Source organism: Xenia sp. Carnegie-2017, unplaced genomic scaffold, assembly GCF_021976095.1.
Source record: "Xenia sp. Carnegie-2017 unplaced genomic scaffold, XeniaSp_v1 HiC_scaffold_25, whole genome shotgun sequence".
NCBI classification, from domain to species: Eukaryota; Metazoa; Cnidaria; class Anthozoa; order Malacalcyonacea; family Xeniidae; genus Xenia; species Xenia sp. Carnegie-2017.
In genome coordinates, this window is record NW_025813488.1 from 393,285 (window position 1) to 408,512 (window position 15,228).

At 35.8% G+C, this 15,228-nt stretch overlaps 1 protein-coding gene across 1 annotated transcript; it reads right to left on the minus strand.

The window, feature by feature from the left end:
- Nucleotides 1–3,832: 3,832 nt before the first annotated feature.
- Nucleotides 3,833–5,570, minus strand: LOC124453189 (G2/M phase-specific E3 ubiquitin-protein ligase-like). Its single transcript, XM_047003946.1, has 4 exons — nucleotides 5,150–5,570; nucleotides 4,882–5,015; nucleotides 4,517–4,791; nucleotides 3,833–4,308 (listed from the first exon to the last, which is right to left on the minus strand). Exons 1-4 carry the CDS (start codon nucleotides 5,399–5,401, stop codon nucleotides 4,064–4,066), a joined length of 906 nt encoding a protein of 301 aa, XP_046859902.1. The 5' UTR covers nucleotides 5,402–5,570; the 3' UTR covers nucleotides 3,833–4,063.
- Between the last annotated feature and the right edge of the window lie 9,658 nt (nucleotides 5,571–15,228).

A 15,228-nucleotide genomic window follows, 5' to 3' on the forward strand; every position in this document is an offset into this window, starting at 1 on the left:
TTTTAATATATAGGACAGTCGATAGATTGAAATTTACAAAGAATAAATTCCGGTTTTACAGGGCGGGGATTGGGCATGTTTGGGCAAGTTCTTTTCACACAGTGGAGAAACACGTACAGTAAATAATTCTGTTCTTTGTCAGCTATTTATAAAGCAGAACTAATTAAAATTTTCGACTTTTGATATTTTCAGGCGGCGATCTATACCGGCTATTTTGCATAGGGATTAACCATGTCACACTGAAACTAGGGGAGAATTACTGTTTCTTTGAAAGGCATTTACCTTAAACAACATAAAATCCAAAGAAGCTACAATTTTTATGTATTCATGTGTCATCTAAACTGAAATTTTTTAACCATAAGTATGCACTCACGTATAAAACCACATTTTATCTCAAGAGATTTGACTTTATTTATAACATTTTAAAGAATGTCATTTATAATTCAATTTGTCATTTTTAAGCCTAATGCCTTTCTTCACTAGTGATTGACAAGTCTTTTCAAATATACCACACTAACATAAAGTACTATTAAATTTCTGCAATGGAAAGTACCTGAAAAACTCATTTACCCATACTCTCGGAGCTGCTATATGTGTTTTTTAGTTACGATTACAAGTTGTTATTTCAAGAGAAAATTTGTGTATTTGGTACTTTATTGTGCCATTTACCAAAACATTTACCTTCAGGGACACCGTTGCTAATTTTATGAACGTATTCTATACTTCTAGATATTTTAGAAGAATTCAAACGTAATTGGTAAATTGGTAATTAGAAAATTTGATCTCTGTGCTTTTTTTTGTGCCAAAGTCGGTGAAAATTTGCCGGACTGTTATATTAAGAAAAACACTAGAGCGAGAACCTAGATCTTACATCATCGATACACGCTTTAAAATACTATTATACACAAAAGCAGAGTAATTTTTAACATTACACACGTCAGTGGCATCTCGTGTCGTGAATGTTCAAAAAGATCTCATTAAAAAAATAAAACAGAAAAATTCTCGTCGTGATTTCAAAAATAACATTACTGGTCAAACAATGAAAATGGTTAAATTCTATCTTCAATGCATTTCATATCCTAACATTACATCGATAGCTCTCATATAGATGTCAGTCCCAAAATTATTGGAATGCTCACATGGATCTACGGTAACTCTTAATTGCTGCATCACATCATATGGAAAATTGTAGTCTAAATCATTAACTTCAACATTTGAAAGCCCATCATCTGAAGGTCATGGGGCAAAACCATCATATCCATACCATTCTAAGTCATGAGAAAAATTTGCTGGGTCATCTGTACAGTTCCTGTGCTGGTTTCTCATATCGATCATGCTATTTGACCAGATTTGGTTAGGTGACCAGTTACGCTCAGTGCGAATAGGGTAATCATTCCAAGCTGACACAAAGCTTAGAAGTGCTTTGTTAATGCGAGAAGTGAATAAAAAATGTAGAACAAATTTATGTAGCAGATTGCCTATGATTAACACTCCAGATTCTTCCATAGCTTGAAAAGCATAATAAAATGTATTACATACAATACAAAACATCCCTCAACAATGTCTCAATTCTTTGATTGTTGATAATAAACCAGCCAAATAACTGCCCCTGCTACAACCCCTCATTTCTTCCATCATATTCCATAAAAGAAAATTCTCTCCACCTTTATCTGACCTTACCCTAGAAGGCCAACAAAAATTTTCTGTTGCAGTTCGAAATAAATCTGCGACAGTTTCACTTCTGTTATTAGGGGAACAATGAAGATAGACTATACACCTCGAAAAACCATCAATGACACCATGAATAACAAACCCCTAGTTGATGAAGCTATGGTGACCATCAAAATGCCATAAAGTATTCGGAGCTGCTACAGAATATGCTCGTCTACTAACGACCACAGCCCATCTTAGCCTTACACTTCCAGGATCAATTCTTGCCAAACTTCCTCGAATTCTTCTCCGTTGTGTTTTTAAATTAAGAGATTTTAGATGTCCATTTCTAATTGGGTACCCAACAAATGTCCGATGTTGTTGGACAAAATGACGAATAACAGTGTCCAAATCGTTATCATTTATGTCTGAGTATCCACATACGTTTTCAATACCTAGTTCCTTTACCCTCCTGTAAATTGTACGGTGGCCCATAAGGGCCATCACTTAAAAAAAGTCACAACACAAGTAAATGTAATCACAACACAAGTAAAATAATCACAACGCAAGTAAAATAATCACAACGCAAGTAAATAAAGTCACAACGCAAGTAAATAAAGTCACAACGCAAGTAAATAAAATCACAACACAAGTAAAATAATCACAACGCAAGTAAATAAAGTCACAACACAATTAAATATAGTCACAACACAAGTAAATATAATCACAACACAAGTTAATAAAGTAACAACACAGATAAAATAATCATAACGCAAGTAAAATAAAACAACGCAAGTAAATATGGTCACAACACAAGTAAATGTAGTCGAAACGCAAGAAAAATCACCGGATATAAGCCATTCTATTATATTCCTATATGCCATAAACAAGATGGCTGAAAGAGAGATAATAACACAATATTTTTATTTGGGTTATTCAAATAGCATCATAAAAGACTCCTTATCGAACTATCACGGCATAGAAATGAGTTTAAGGACTTTAAAACGTAGATTGCAGGACTTTGGCTTGAGACGAAACTCCAATGTCAACGAAAATGACGAATTGAGAATAAGGAAGTCATTGAAAACGAAATCTCAAATGGATCTGGTGCGTCTTTGGGCTACAGATCAATATGGCATGTTCTTCGTTTGCAATACCACATTCACGTGCCTCGTCAAGTGGTTGCACAGGTTCTTCAGGAAATCGATCCCGAAGGTGTTCAGCAAAGACGTCGAAGAAGGCTATCAAGACGCAGGTATACAAGTTTTGGTCCAAACTTTTGCTGGCATGTCGATGGTGAGTGTACTTTTTCTGCACTTAGTCGACTCTCTATAGCATAAAAGCATGAAAGCATACATTTTCTGATGTGGTATTATGCAGGATATGACAAATTAAAGCCGTACGGGTTTCCTATCCACGGAGCAATAGACGGATGCAGCCGCAAAATTTTATGGCTAGAAGTTGTGCGATCAAACAATAAACCCGAAGTTCCAGCCAGATTTTATTTGGACTGTGTAAAAAAACATCGAAGGCTGCCCCCCTTGTTGTTAGAAGTGATTGTGGTACGGAAAATGGAGTACTTGCGGCCATGCAGTGTTATTTTCGAAAGGATGGAAATGACGTATTCGCTGGCCACAACGCCCATAAATATGGAACTTCGTCTGCTAACCAGCGAATAGAGGGCTGGTGGTCTTACTTTCGCCGAGCCAGAACAGGATGGTGGATGGACTTTTTCAAAGACATGGTTGCTTCTGGTCAGTTAGAAATAGGGAATACACTGCAAATGGAGTGTCTATGGTTTTGTGTTTCTCCTGTCCTATCATGTGAGCTAGAAGCTGTCAAAATGCAATGGAACACACATCGCATTCGTCCAACAAGAAATTACGGTACAGTAGCAGGTATTCCAGATGTTCTGTATTATCTCCCAGGGAATTTTGGTGCTGCCGAATGTAAGCGTGCAGTAGCAAATGAACGAATTCATGAAATGGAGCAACACGCAATAGGCGACGAGGAGTTTGATACATTTGACGAGGAGATCTGGATAAAGAAGATCTTAATCTACCAGCAAATGCAGCCGATGCATTTGAATTGTATCTGAAACTTATTGAATTTGCAAGTTCTGAGAACTGAATTTTCTGCCTATTATATTGCATGGTATAGATGTTTCTTGTATTTCTATACATGATGATTGTATGTTTTCTATATTTTTTTTTATTGCGCAGCGTACCGATGCAAGCAAAATCAGGCATCTTTCTTATTGATATAAATTCTGCACCAAAAGTCAAATTTCAATAAAGACTTGTCCCTTGAAATGTTCTTTCAAACTGGCAAATTAGAACGGAACAAACAAAAATATTTCAATGACAACATAAATATAAAAATGTTCCCAAGCTACCATTGTATGGACATTGATTCAGATACATCCAAAACCAGCGCAGTCATTAAGTGCTGATGTCATCATTTCCTCCATCTCGCTAATGTTACTTATATGAACTGGAATTCTCAGCAGAAGATTGCATGTTGATGTTGTGGGGCGACATTTACAATTTTCTTTGCAATCATGTACAAACGTTACGGAAAATTTTTTTGGAAAACCCAGAACTGGAATAGTCTTACATCCCGATAACCACTTCAGAAACGCTGATATGGATACGTCTCCTGTTAAAAACGTTTTAAACATTTAAGACTGAAAAATGAATAAACAAACTAATCAAGGTATCCATTTTTTGTGTTTATACCACAACTTCAGATTAGAAAACATCACTTCAATAAATTTTACGCGTTATTTGATACTTTCAAAAAATTCCATCGTAAATACAATAATACAATTTGGCACCCAATTTACAACATATATATTCAAACTAACCTTCAGTATCTAGGGTTTGCACATAGTCGCAAAATATCTTGTACACGTCAATCTCCTTTTCCTTGTGAATCTGCGAACTGCTGAATGTTGGAATAATTTCATTGAGGAAAGTATCAGCAGAAAGTTTAAACGAATCGTTATAAGGATCGAACAATGGCTTCCACAACTCTGGATTTTCTATCATATAATTTATAAGACCACAACTGCTGAGGCCTTCAACCAATTGCATAATTTGAGGAAGAACTGATGAAAAGTGGCCCATTACGCAAATTGACCTTTAAAAATAGAAATAAATCTTAGACTTTATAAACCAGCAGCACAAGAATAGTTTTTTTAATCTCCATTAACTTTCAAAATGTACTTACTGAGCAATTTTGGAAACAGTATGCACTGTCTCTTTATGTGGTACACCAGTGTATCCAGCCTCTGATAGCATTTCAATCATATCATCGCTGACAAGTATCTCCCTCAACATTTCATCGTCACAAGCTTGCTTTATCTTTGAAAAGGAGAAGTGTACAGTAATCATTACTGACATCAGAGAATATAATAAAAATAGACTTATTTCAAAATCATGCCACAGCAACGAGTAATAATCAAGCATATGGTAATCTCCATCTTGTTGCAGCATACCTTTTTAACAGCTTCTTTGTACTTGGAGTCGGGCATTCCTTCTGTTGTGAGTGCCTGTTTGGTGATGTACTTGTAAACATCTGGACTTATAAAAGATGGAGCTGGTCCGCCTTGAAGTAATGACATCACCATGACCTCGCCAGCAAAACGAAAATCTCCATTCATGATGGCGACAGCTGAATTAATAGGTTTTCCATTACAGAACAGTCTTCTTTCCATATGCTCCAACATTTCTGATGAAAGAATTAACATCTAATCATATTTTTTCAATTGTCCCCATCCTATATTTAAACCAAACTTGTCAACATTGATTGATGCATGATAGACAAATTATGGGAAATAAGCTGCAAAGGGAATTGAAGTGTAGCAGAACAATATATTTATTTTAAATCAACAGGGTGCTCATATTAACCCTAGAAACATATGTCTTACAATATTAGTACCTGAAAAACTCTCTTTGGCCCCGTCATCAATTGCACACTCTCCACAAACACTATCTTTACACTGTCAGTTGGTGACACTTTACCACTTGATCTATACTCAATGAAGTCACACCATATATTTTTCTACTAACATTTAATCTTACTGCCTTTGGTGACAATGTTACAGCTTTAATATCCAATAACTTATCTTTCACATTTGTAGTGTTATCTTGGTTTATCACCACATCAGGATTTTCTTCGGGAATGTTCTTTTCACTATCCCTATTTTGAGATTGAAGTGCTCCCACCCATATGTCACAACATATATCTGCATGCTCTGCTATTTCATCTATTGAAAAGTATTGTTGACATGTTGGGCACTCACATTTGAGCTCCTTGCTACGTGATACATAGTTACTTGCACTTTGAGAGTTATATATGGGAGGTGTATTCATTGGGAGATTTGTAGCAATATGCAAGCTAGTTGATGGCTCACATGGACTTGAAGATGGACAAGGTGAGAGTTCAATTCCAATTGTATCATCAGTTTCTAAAAACATCTCATCAGAAAGATCTGCGATTGTCTCTGGTTCACTATCATCACAACTTCTTTTAATTTTGAAATCTCTGTACATATATGCAGATTTTAGTGCAATGAAAAGTGTTAAGCGATTATAATTCTTCCCTATATCTTCCCTGTATTCGCTTAACACAAACTCTTTTTCAGTTCCCGGCAAATTTGTGATTTCCTTCCCGTTTACATTCAAAAGGACGTGCTCCAACTCGCCATGGATGTTATTGTCGTGGTTAGCATGTTTTCTAACTGCTTTTCTAAGATTTCTCTTTTTTCGCACTTGGCAAAACTTTTACAGGAGAGTTTTACCCCGAAATCTTTTCAAATTTCCGTCATTATCGACCTTCATGTAACCAATATTTATGCTTACTTCGTGCTCCTTATCTTTTCCTTTACCAGAATTTGCTTTGAGTTTCTTGGCCTTTGGCTCGAATCTGTTTCGCCTATCGCTTTCCTTCTGGCGCTTGAAATCGTAAAAACCTAACGTTTTAGGCGGCTGGGTTGTACCAGTAAGGGTACCGCTAGCACATAATACTGAGATCCCACTAGTTATAGAATCGACGTAGAAAATGTGTTTGCAGATTCTTCAAGTTTTCGCGCATCGGTGCGAAGGAGTTGCCACATTTATAACAGTAATCGCATTTTCCACACTTTCTATACCACAGTTTGAACAAAACATTTTTGCTATCCATCAAGCATTGAATATAATTTATAATAAGTCTGGTTTTTTGGAACAAATATTAAACAAGCGCTATTTTGCAAAATATCACAACAATGTTTCCACTTGACAAAAGAATTTCCAGTATTTCATATTTTACTTTATGTTGTGATTATATTTACTTGTGTTGTGATTATATTTACTTGTGTTGTGACTATATTTAATTGTGTTGTGACTTTATTTACTTGCGTTGTGATTATTTTACTTGCGTTGTGATTATTTTACTTGTGTTGTGATTACATTTACTTGTGTTGTGACTTTTTTTAAGTGATGGCCCTTATGGGCCACCGTAAAATTGTCCATCTTGATATGAACAGCAAACCAGCTATCTGCTTCCACGAGTAACCAAGAGATTTTATTTCAAGTAGAGTCTCTTCAGGAATTTTCAATTTAGGCCTGCCAAATGAGCCGGATTTGTGTCAACTTGGTGGTTCAATACCATAAACTGCAAGGGCACTACACTGGAGTTATGGGAATTGTTGACATGAATTTTGCAGTTGTTGACACAATTTTTTGGTTGTGGACATGATTTTTGTAGCGTTGAATGTGAATTGAAATTTATGATTGCGTGGGACAAAATAAACATTTAATGGGATTTTATTTTGTTGATATTTGGATGAAAACGTTGATCGAGTTGGATATAAATTTAAGTGTTGAAAGTGTTTTAATTTTCGGAAATGAACGTGATTTGTTTTCTTCACTTTTGCAAAATTTGGCCAACCATATTTGGGATGGAAATGTTTTTCCACCATAAAAGTGCTTATGGTGACGTCCATGTATAGCGCCATGAAGTATCGCCCTCAGTCGTTCGCTGTGCGTTCTTAACAAGGGCCATGGATAATTGCGGTTAGGCCGTACAATTCTTTGACATATTTTTATATTTCATCATCAGCCTTGTTGAAAATATCACTACGTTGGTTTTTTCGTCCGACAGCTTGTCTGAGAAAGCTACTTTAATGGTGACGATGCAAAATGGTCTTTCAATATACTGCAGAATACCTGAGACAGTCAACTGAATCTTCACGATAAGGTGTTTCTCCATCAGCGCCTTACCATAGACGGAGATTTATTGGTCCTTTCCCAAAGGCTTTATGTATGTCTTAAAAGTATAATTTTGTGGCCAAGTCCTTAAAAGATTCCATATCACTTTGAAACTTGTATTAGCAAGTGTATGAATGCATATGTGTGATTCGAAAGGCCGAAAGTTCATGATTCATCTCATTTTATAACATAGGACAGTTGATAAATTGAAATTTGCAAGAGAACAAATTCTATTCAAGCTATGTGTAAATTGGGATATGTTTATTGTGTTCTTTTTGCGCTAAAGAGAAACGCGTGCTGTTGATGGTTCGGAATTTCCTGGAGGAAGGTATTATCGAATAAGCAAGTCCCTAATCGGCGTACATCATTTGATTGAACGGTTTTAAATTGAATAAAAATAATCAGGTTAATTAGTATATATGCTCCAATAAAAATTCAATAAACGTTTTCATAGAGGTTGCCTTGAAGATACATATGAAATATCATCTTTGACCGCCTAAACATCCGGTAGTCAAGCGTCCACCATTTTGTTCCAAAACCAAATATAGCATAAATGGTGGCGATTAATTTTGTGTTTTTTATCCTTAACAGACAAACCCTCAGCCATAATGTGCAAAGTTAAGTAATAAGTGCGATGCATTAACATGCGTTTACTATACAGGCGTCACCCAACGAAATGGCGAGCTTTGATTGTGGCAGAAACATTTTGCCAGTCCATTATTTCCCGTAATCGACCACCGCCCAAAACGCGTTATTTTACAGTCAATTGTAAACAAACTTCATAAAGCAAACAGAAAACGAAAAACGAAACAAAAACCATTTGCGATTGTGAGTCGAAGGAAAAACTCTGTAAAGACGTCTAGCTATTGAGTTCTATATTAACTGGAGGCTATCTCAAGCGCGGCCTTAGATATCTGATGACGCCAAAAATGGCGGATTTCGTCCGTTGCCGCTGATTTACCGAAATTGACCGCTTCTCCGAAAATTTCACAATTTCCACTCCTCTCCTGAGGAAAAAGGAAGAAAAATGTATGTGTATTTGGGATTTGGCAAGCAATTTTGATGAAAATCACGATAAAACCTACAATTCCTAACAGCGACAACCTAGCTTCCAGTTATCGGCTCTACGAGGATGTATTTATAACTATCGACAGAAAGAGCTATATGTCGGCTACACATCTATGAATGCAGATATGCGTCGTTTTCTACCAGCGTCAAACTTGTTTGATCGATTAAACTCTTTAGTCTACAAAAGTATATCATAGTTCATCTCCACGGTTCACGAGAGGAAGTTAGCTTATTTGTTACTTACTAAGTATTTTCGTGGAAAATGCTTTTTTCGCCATAAATTGTAGGATTTTTACTTGTTTCTTTAAAAAGTAAATATTAAATCTCTGGATATTTATGGATTTTCTGAAATTGAGTTTCATATTAAATTTCAAAAAGACTCAAGTCTGCATAGGTTTGTAAATGAAACAAAAATATTGTATAGAAATTACTTTAAGTAACCTTTTTGTGATGTTCTGAAGTGCAACTGCATCAAATACTTGTAGTTGTAACATTTGATTTTGTTGTATTGATATATAAATTAAAATGCAAATAATCATCAAAACACTTATGCTCCAATGGTGTGTTTATAATTCATTTTAGTTTTAACACTTCCACCTTATTTTCACTTTGTTTTGTTTTTCCTATATTTGCAATATAAGTACACAATTTGAATGATTAACACAGTTTCACCTTAATAACAATTTTCATAAGCAGTTGGTGTGCATTTTGTTCTCTGAGTATCCATATTTGGTGTTTTCTTCATACAAGAATGATGAAATGCATATGGATATGTCATAGCAAGGCAATAAAACCAAATGAATTAAATAACCTATAGTGTAATTTTCATGCTAGCTTTAAAAGCTCTTTTAGAAATTAGAGTTATTTGATTATATTACTCTACACATCAATCATGAAAAGAAATAAGAAGCAAAATATGTAGAAAAGCTTTGAAAAGTGAAAAACATTTATTTTAAAAGCAGTAATGAAGCATATGATAAATCTCCATTCTGTAATCTAATAGGTAAATAAGCTCAAACTGTTTTTAAAGAAATATATTTATATAAGAAATATAATAGTACAATAATTTTAAGGTTCATCACTGAATCTTTGATGCTTCAGTATAGTCCATTGATATTAGTAACATTTAAACAACACTCAACAAAAATATTTTTGATAAACATATGACATGATTTAACATTAAGTTATATAAAACCCAATGGCTTATACAGTTTGATGCTCTTACATCTGCATCGAGTCATCATAAATCTCAGTACAAATGTTTCATATAGATAACAAATATGGGTTTCCATTTTATATGTTGTGAATTGACATTTAATTAAGCATCAAAACACACACAACCTTCTTGCATCTTTTTGGTCATGAACTTTAACTTCAAAGCATTCACAGCATCATATGGAATCATTTGCTCCATCCATAGAATTTGGACCAGGATCAAATTAAATAACTCTGGATAGCAAGGAAATCACATATCTTTAAGCAGTATCATATTTTTTAAGACTCTGCCTGGTCAATAATATCTTCCAGTCATCTTTACTCCTTGGTCTTCCCTGCATGTTGTCAGCAAATAGAACATAACAAGCTCTATTCCAAATCATGGGTACTGTTAGCTGATCATTTCTTTGATACTTTTACAGAGCAAAATGTGTGCAGGGTCTTTTGTTTTAGGGAAACTATTTTGCAAATAGATGGGTAAATTTGATTTCATGCATTAACAAATGACAGAAAAGTATGCAGAATTTTATTGAAAAACAGGAAACATCAGTATAATTGTGGTTCAAGTCAGTCCAAAAATACGATATTTAATATGTACTATGGCTTTTCAAGAGCATGTATAATTGTTTTCAATCGCTTGACGGACTAACAAACAAGCAACTATCTCACCCTGAGAAGCGATATTTTCCTTTGTGAAACTACACATCCAACAATTGAACGATTGAAGTTGGCACTATAAAAAGAAATGCAAAAAGATATTGTTACAGAATATGGAGCCAACGATATCCGCATTCTGTGATATCGTTTGTTTCTGGAAAATCTCTTTATACCCCCCATTTGACTGCCCTGGCAAAGAGTAGCCGCCCAGCTGGCTACAGAACCCAAATGGCTCAAGCTTGCTATTAATGTTTTATTAATATGGTCCGCGATCTGTGACCGATTTTCTTCATTCCCGTTGACACCTCAAGGAAGGTCGGAAAAATTCAAGACAGAACAACTTTTTACATGCTTAATGCAGTTTTACTCTTGTCATCTAAAAAGCTGCAGTTTTATTATATTACATTAAAATTTTAAAATTTGTAGCTCATTACAATTTCGAATCCGCCATTTTTCCCAGGAAACTTCATGTTATTTATATTTTGTGTGCTAGTGCCAGACCTAATAGAAAGCTATTCGCACGATAATACTGGCAACATAAATAAAATGCCTGTTTGTAAATGATGATCGTCCAGGTTGTGTCCGAGAAGGACTGTTTTGTTGTTGTTGATGACGTTTCGACAACCTTAGCGGTAGTCATCTTCAGAGTCAAATGAGGAGTAAACGTCAGGTTAGCCGTATTTGTTATCTGTTCTTACGTCATTGTATTGTGTACAGGAAATGTATTGTCATTGTGGATTAGTGTGAAGTGAAATATTTTATTTTAGTTGTGATGTATGATTTAGGTGTGACGTATTTAGTTGTGTGTGGTGTCAATTGTGTATTGTCGTTGTGAATTAGTTTGAAGTGTAATGTTTTAGTTGATGGTTTGTTTGTATTGTGAATAAGTCGTTTGTAAGGTGCTGGTAATTGCTGTGATCTGTTCAGGGGGTTTGTTCCAAGTGGGTACCAACCTTCTAATGTAAGCCGTTGTCTATCAGTACTGTGGTGATGCATTTTGCCGAGTCCCAATCAATGTTGTGCTTTGTGATTCGGTGATGTTCGGCAATGTGATTAGTTTTTCTGTTTCTTAGTAGCGCGTTTGTGCTCAGTAAGTCTTATGTTTAAGTTCGAGATAGATAGATAGATAGATGATTTATTTCTTAAAAACTGGCAGCCATATTGCTGAAATACGTTTAAGATTACATATAATACATACATAAATAAATTAACTAAATTACATCTTCAATGAGTTAAAAGTTATAAAACTATTTCTAAAACGTTTGGTATTAAAGTTAGTATTGAATGAAGATTGAGTCCTAAGTTCCATAGTTGAACGCTCTAAACGAGGAGGCAAAAGGTCATAAAGCTTATGTGAGGAATCTGCTACTATCTTCTGAAACAACGCTGTTGTTATATCATTCCTCCTTTCGCTAAGGCGTTGTAAATTAGTAAACTGCCGAGCGTTTTCATATTCTTGATGAGGCAGGATTATTTTTAATGCTCGCTTTTGGACTGACTCTAGGTTATCTGACAGATACAATGTCAGACTATTGTGGAACACTGGGCAAGCATACTCCAAGACAGGTCTTATACACGTTTTGTAAAATTGGAGCAATTCCTTGACTTCGATATTTGCTCGTTTTAGTTGAATAAGATAATAGAGGCGTTTACGGCATTTCTTAATTATTTCATTTACGTGGATGTTCCACTTAAGGTTACTGGCTATAACCAATCCCAAAATTTCGCGTGTTGGACAATATCCAGTGTAATGTTATTGATGGTAATTGGTTGAAGGTCATTGGTATTAGATCCAAAACAAATTCGCATCTCTTTACATTTGGTTTCATTTAACTGGAACTTATCACGCGAGATGCTGTTCGCTAATGTGTCCATTTGGTTTTGTAAGTTACTTGTTTGATCTTTCTCAATTTTCACTAACAGTGGTATCGTCCACGAATTTCCACATTTCATTATTTGGTAATTTAAGATCGTTAATCATTATCAAAATAGCCAAGGCCCCAATTTTGTGCCCTGCGGAACGCCTGCAGGTACGAGTTCCCACTCTGAAAAGCAATCGAATTTCAGCTTTACTCTTTGTTTCCTGAAGGAGAGGAATCCATAATCCAGTGTAGAACCCATTTCGGCATATCAAATGAACGTAGTTTTCAACCATAAGTTATGATCAATCAGATCAAAAGCTTTGAAATCCAATAACAACACACGAGCGGCCGCCCTGTTACCATCAGTTGCTTTATTCCACGACTGTAACATACTAAGTAAAGCTATAGTTGTGCTTGAATTTGGAATTGCCCCATACTGATTAGAGTCTATCTTCTTAAGTACAGCTGGCTTGACATAATTTTTTCCACAGCAAACTCCTCGGCTACTTTTGATACAATCGCTGTAAGTGATATAGGCCTTAAGTGTTTATTAATATCTCGTACAGATTTCTGCTTTGGAATCGGTGTAATATTTGTTTTTTCCATGATTCTGGTAACCGGGCCTCTTTAAAGGAGCTGTTTATAATATCTGCCACGGGAGCGGCCAATAAATCAGCATTCTCTTTTAAAACCCAGGCGGGAATACCGTCTGGGCCAGTTGCTTTCCTTGCGTTAAGAGCTGACAACATCTTGAAAGCAGTAAACTCAGTGACAGGTAATAACCTCGGGAAATCATCATTCTCATTATCAAAGCATAAATGTTGGGGCAGTGGGTTAAAATCTTTCATGGGTGTTAGAAAGGATTCGTTGATCATGTTTGCAAGTTGCTCAGGAAAGTGATCAGAGGGTGTTAGTGCATTATCAGTATTTTGCAAGGTTGACATCATATCTTCCTGTGAAGAAACCGACGGTGAAATACCACTTAACTTTTTGATTTCCTTCCACCAACTTGCAGATAAGCACGATTTTAAATGCTCTACTTTGTTTTGGTAAAAACGTTTCCGACAAGATTTTCTTTCTCGGTTTACTTGGTTTCTTAATTTCTTGAAGGAGTCAAGGTCTTTTTGTGCAAAAGCTTTTTCCTTCGGCGGATCAGTTGTTTTAGCGATTTGGTCATCCAAGGAGGCTATTATTGATCAGCACCTTCTTTTGTGGGGAGTAGGAAATCAAGACCAAAGTTAATGATGAGCTCTAACATTTTCATTTTGTCATCACTATTTTCATTTTGTCGTCACTATTTCCTCCTACCCACTGTTCGACATTAACCTCTTCTAAATATTTACCAAAGGCCGAACGTTTGGATGGTCGCAAATCCTTGACATTACCACTACTTTTGTCCCAGAGTTTTCAGATCTTTTTAATGGTTGCACTTCTACGGTAACATGATCGGATAGTCCAAAGGGAGGACGTTTAATTGGAGAATCGTAAAATTCTTTCAAATTTGTTAAAATCAAATCCAGCTTATTATTGCCACGAGTAGGGAAATTTACGATCTGACGCAATTGGAAACTATTCTTTAGCAGACGAACGTTCAATTTGTTAAAATCGCCCGAGATAATTATCCCACAATTTGGAAATTTTGTTTCAACTGTTTGTAGTGATTCAAAAGATAATTGATCATAGCCTCATCATTCGCCCCGGTGGGTGGTACAAATTACATAAAATAATATTGGACACACCTCTTGGTAAGCGGGTCAGTCTTAGATCTAACCATAATGCTTCGAACTGATTTGTTAAAAGGTCTTGCAGGATGCTAAAGTTAATTGTATTTCGAATATAGACGCAAACACCACCATGAATGCGTTCACGTCTATCGCGTCTAATCAAATTATATCCGGGTAGCGAAACGATGTTATCATCAATATGACTTTGCAACCAAGTTTCCACGATGCATAGAATATCCACACTTGAACTGGCAATGTACGCATGTAGTTCATCGATTTTGGGGCCAGCGACATGATATTAGACAACATTATGGATGGTACAAATACATTTGGTGATCCACAACGTTTAAAGGATACCTTGGAATAATAATACAATTGCTTTTGTTATGACCAGACGGTCTCCAACGGGAACGTAAGTTGTAATGATCGCTTCCTGCCAGTTTCCCTAATATAGGAGGCGTGGCAGTCGGAGCAGTTTATTTTGTAAACTGCACCTTGTCATTCGTTGGGTTGTTCTTTGTCCTTTATGTTCGTTAGTACTTGTCGTAACGTTGTGATTGGTTTATGTGCGACACGTATGTTGTATGGTCGTAAGATACGCGAGATAGTCTCAGACGTACCTTTGATGTAAGGTATCGTTGCTGTTGTCACTGAGTTGTTCGTTTCGTTGACTTACAAACATGCACTACCTTTTGGTTTACTACGTAGATGACACAATGACTTACAAACATGCACTACCTTTTTGGTTTCGCTACGTAGATGAGACAATCACGGCACTACATGCAGACGAGATTGATG